Genomic DNA, 5511 nt, shown 5'->3' on the forward strand with positions numbered 1-5511 from the left:
ATATATATATATATATATATAACAATTTCCAGAAAATGTTTTATTCCATTTGTTAGTTTTCATCAAATGGAGCATTTCTACATTTATTATTTTATTTGCGTCATATTTTACATATGAAACCAATATACTTATACATCTTTTACCATAATTTTACTTCTATAACTCATATTTACATATATATTATGCTTATATTAATTTAATGCTTAAAAATATTAAAAATTGCATAAATGTATCTTTGTACATATAATTTTTTTACAAATGTCATTAAAAATAATTATATGTACAAATAATATTACATCAAAGTATGAATATATTTACCTTCAAAACAACCTAATGTTATGTTAAACAAAATAATATATATCCCTTTAGAATTTAATTATTTATAACTCCCTAAATATTTTAATATGAACTCATGATTCTGGCATGTTGCATTTCCTGTTGTAAATGTCTATATTCATGTACAAGTTTTATATTTTCAAGTTATCTATTTAAAAAAATAAAAATAAATCATATTTGTAGTTAAAATTAATCAACTTAGAATTGGCCTACAAAAATTAATGCATTTCGTGGTGACGAACTTTATAAGTTTCAGGAGTACCCTGATAAATCATTAACATATATGCATGAATTTTAACATGACATTAATAAACTTTATGGAAATACATTCAATGAAGTACACAAAAAATGTGATGAAATATATATAAAAAGTAAAGGAAAGCTCAACAGATTGTTTTGAAAAATTATATACGCCATGCATATTATGTTAATACTGGATAATAGGAAAAATTTCTTAAAACTATTATGATATATCTAAATAGCTTTACATAAATAATTATCATGATAAAAATATTTTTAGTATGATATCCGAAGAATATTAAACTAAAAATAAATGTAATGGATGCAAAAACCAATATGTACTGACTGCAGAAGTACAAATAATATTTAGTATCAGTCTGAGATGTATCTGAATACAAACATTCTGAACGTAATTACATAATTTAATGTTAATTTAACAAAAAAGTACTATTCGAACAAATAAATAATTCATAAGATAATCATATTACATAACTTATTTGCAATTGTGTTAAGCTAAAGCAAAAATATCAAAAAAATTATATATCAGCTTCTAATATACGTGAATATATAGTGATATAAAAAAAAAGTAATATGACTAAATCATATATTCAATGTAAAAATAAATGTTAAAAAATATTCTTCTTCAAAAGAAAGAATTATAATTTAATATAAATAAAGCTATGGATTAAAATGATATGATTTAGGATATTTTCTACAAAATAGTCTACATGCTTATGAAAATATATATGAATGAACTTTTAGAAATAAAAATGGTTTTCTTTAAGAATAAAATAGAAAAAAATCAAAATATGAATATATACATAACGCTAATCTTAAATATATATGGGAAGAATGCACAAATGGAGTTAAAACAAGTATTCATAAAAAATCGCATAATGCAATTGGGGCAAATAGTATATATATTACTATATGAAAATATATATAACATACGTGGATTGTAGAATGCTAATGTTAATAGTAAAATAGTAAACCTGCATTTCATTTAAAATGTAATAATTAACCTTTTCATACAAAAGCCTATAATAGTGATATATTAGTAACAATAATTGAGATGAATATTCTTGTCGTTTAAACGTTAGATGCCATGACAATAACTCTAAAAAAATAACCCCATAAATAATATAGTGAACATAATTCATAAACTCAAAACCCTAAACATTTAAACAATAAAAATTATATATTACATATAAGCAAGTATAAAAATTGCATTCCGTTACATCAACTGAAATAATATTTTATTATAAAAATGTATATATCCATAATATTTATATAAAATAATTATATGTAAAAAGTGTATTTATGTTACACCATTACACTCATATTAAATGATATAAAAACTTAAATATACTTTACATAACATTATAATAATTATACGTTATGTAAACTTCAATAACTTATTTAATAATCATTACTAAATTTTAAACTTGTGTAACCAAATTAGTATATCCAAAATACCTATAACAGATTTAATTAATCTTTGATGTTTTATATATTATAATATAACTAATGGAATAATAATGAATTGATTAATTATCAAATATATTATAAATTTATAAAAATATTATAATTATGTATTTTTTTTTACTATGAATTTTTTAAGTAAAATTATGTAATTTATGTATATTAACGTATCTATAATATTATAATTCAGAAAATATATTATTTTTTATCTTTTCTAATAATATATTTATCTTTTTAATTTTTTTGAAAAAATAATTACTAATATATCTGTGTAAAATAATTACATCTACATTTTAATCTGTATAAAAAACAAAGATCAACTGATTCTATGCTATCTTTACATCACATAACTATAAAATTTAGTAATATATATATTTTCAAAATATATGTTTTCAGTTACGAGTACTTATTTTTTTTTCATATTATTAATTCTAATATTTCGTTTACCTCACATATAATATAATCTTATCTGAGATGGTTGATAAAAATGTATATATTAACTATTATAATTGAATTTACAATATTATAATTGTTGTATATTCCGATTTATGTAAATATTTAATAACTCCTTCAAAAAATAATATTACTTTGTATGTTTTTTTAGTATGAATATATAAAAAGATTATCTGAAGCTAACATTACAATGCAAAAAGAAACAACTACTTTTGATAAGGTATATGAAGGTTATTGTAATAATTTAAATATAAGAGATTTTAATAATAACGATATGCAATATAAAAAAATATGCCATCAGGCTATGTCATATATATATCATATAATTAGTAAAAATAGAAAAAATGAGCACGATTCTGAAAGTATTCATTGTTTATACTTGTATCATTGGCTATATCATAAACTTATGGAAAAAGGAAAAGGAAATATTATCAAAAGTCTTTTTGAAAGATTATTAAAAATAAATGAAACATTCCTATATCGCGGTCTTTTATGCAAAGATTATAGGAACAGTATTACTGAATACGAATTAATCAAACTGTCACATTTGTATAATGTATATAAGTGTATTAATACAGAAGATGATGAAAAACATGAGCGTGATCCTTTTTGTAATACAATAAGAAACTATATAGATCAGCATGATAGAAAGAAGCAAACGGAAGCTATAAGAACCATTGAACCCATAACACCAGCCAAACAGCGCCAACCTAATATTGCAATTCCTATTGTAATTACTATTGTTACAATGATAATAATATTTCTATTATTATTGGTTGTGCATAAGGTAAATAATGATATTTTCTTTTATTACCATAAATTAAACTATTAAAATAATTTAAAAAATTAAAACATTAGTCGAAAAAGTATTATATTTTTAATTCATATATTTTTTTATTATGAATAGTACACTCCATATGTTTTACAACTGTATCGTGCAGTTAAAAGGAAACGAAATAAATGGAATGATATATATGAAGATGGTAATATATTTCAAAATTTAGTAACATCCGATGGAATTTTAAGTAATTCTAAATACAATATATTATATAATTTAGAATAATTTATTATTACACATATAATTTAATAATATATTTTGTTTAAATAACAAAGGAAAAGAAGTAAGGAATTTACATATAGAATGCTACTATTAATAATATCCTATATATATAAATTGATTTTATAACATTATGAATCAGAAATAAATATTGATCTATCAGTGCAATAATATAACGTTTCAATGTAAATAATATAATAATGTTAAATACATTAATACATAATAGAATAAATACTGAATAATTTAATGAATAAAAATAATCCTCTTCCGGTAACAGCATCAAGAAGCTTAAATGAAAATATTTTTTATAATTTACAAAACATTATATTATAAATAAAATAATTTTGTAATATATAGGATAATATATTTATACATATATAATTTGCAAGTTATTATAATAATTTAATACAATATATATAATTCATTTTTCTATGTAGATTATCAATTATATTATATACTGCTACTGAAAATTTTACATGGATTTATAAAACAAAGTTATTAATAATTAAATGTTTGTGTAAGTATATATCCCATTTTATAACACTTAAAATATTATGTGACCAAAATATTATTGTACTAAAATGTTAAAATATATTACATATATATATTATTAGTATGTAAAAACCAAAAAATTTAATATGTCATTTACAGTTTATCTTTTTTTTTGATTAAATATATTTAATTTTCTCTTAGTTTTTTTTTTTTTTTTTTTTAAATTCTTAATTAATGTCCAAATAAGCTATAATTTGTATAAATCTGTTCCTAATTAATCAGTAAGAATATTAAATCTGAAGTAAAAATATAAAATCAACGTGCTTATTTTTCTTATGATGTAAAAACGTGAAAAATTATTACATTATATGTATTACGTATGAGAATGCCTTGAAATATATTTGAAAAAAAAAAATACTTCATCTATTAAAATTAAATTATTCCTTTTATATAATTAAAAAAATATTAAAGAAATATATAAATTTACAATTTATACTAAAAAAGTTTATTTTCCATCTTAGGGCTTGTGCAGAAAATATGCTCTGGCTTTTTCCACTAATATAGATATAGGATAAACATAATTAATATACTCATAAAGCAATTATAAAAATATATTAATTAGAAAAGGTTATCGTACTTTTCATATATTATATATATTTCTTGAAATTGATTAATAAATATATATATACTGAAGAAGAAAAAAAAAGTTTTTCCTGGATATTCATTATTTTTCATTATGAACATAGTGTGACATTGACCTTCATTATATATGTCTTCGTTATTCAAATATATATATATATATATATGTTCATTACATTTATTTAAAAAAGAAATTATTATACTTTAATTATAATAAAATGTGAAATCAAGACAAATTTCTCTAATTAACGGAATTAGAAAGGAAAATATATGAATATATTCTATCTATAATAAATGGTTCCTTTTTCTACTTATGCTGATGGATTATTATTTCGTCATAAAACAAAATGAATAATCACTATTAACAGAAAAAAGTATAAATCGTAATATACTTGAAAGGGGTAAATAAAATGGCTTTAATCTTTGTGAGTTCATATTTACGCATAAATTATAACATGTATATATATGAATAATTATCATAATTTACGACATTTGATAATGTGTAAAAATAAAATATATAAATTCCATTCTAACAATCACTCTGTTACATTATAATTTAAAATTAATAACCCTAATGTTACGCATCTATTAATTATAGTGCGAAAATAATATATAAAAAATGTATGACATATAATGATTCTATGTATTCGTGTTTCAATTGATTCCATTATTAAATTACATCTCATTTAAGTATAAGTTTTAAAAATTAGGAACTTTTTATTTTGTTCTATTAATAAAGATTACATATTATACACTGAATTGATATGATTCATACATAAAAATTTAGTTTCATAATTTAATTTTAATATTTT

At 19.6% G+C, this 5511-nt stretch overlaps 1 protein-coding gene across 1 annotated transcript; it reads left to right on the forward strand.

Annotated features, from left to right (window-relative positions):
• Positions 1-2532: 2532 nt before the first annotated feature.
• On the forward strand, positions 2533-3574 carry PGO_002520 (variable surface protein; the record flags this gene model as incomplete). Its single annotated transcript, XM_028691142.1, has 3 exons — positions 2533-2547; positions 2663-3298; positions 3419-3574. 3 exons carry the CDS (start codon positions 2533-2535, stop codon positions 3572-3574), a joined length of 807 nt encoding a protein of 268 aa, XP_028546943.1.
• Positions 3575-5511: the final 1937 nt, after the last annotated feature.

This window comes from Plasmodium gonderi, assembly GCF_002157705.1.
Source record: "Plasmodium gonderi DNA, contig: Pgo-contig_267, whole genome shotgun sequence".
NCBI classification, from domain to species: domain Eukaryota; phylum Apicomplexa; class Aconoidasida; order Haemosporida; family Plasmodiidae; genus Plasmodium; species Plasmodium gonderi.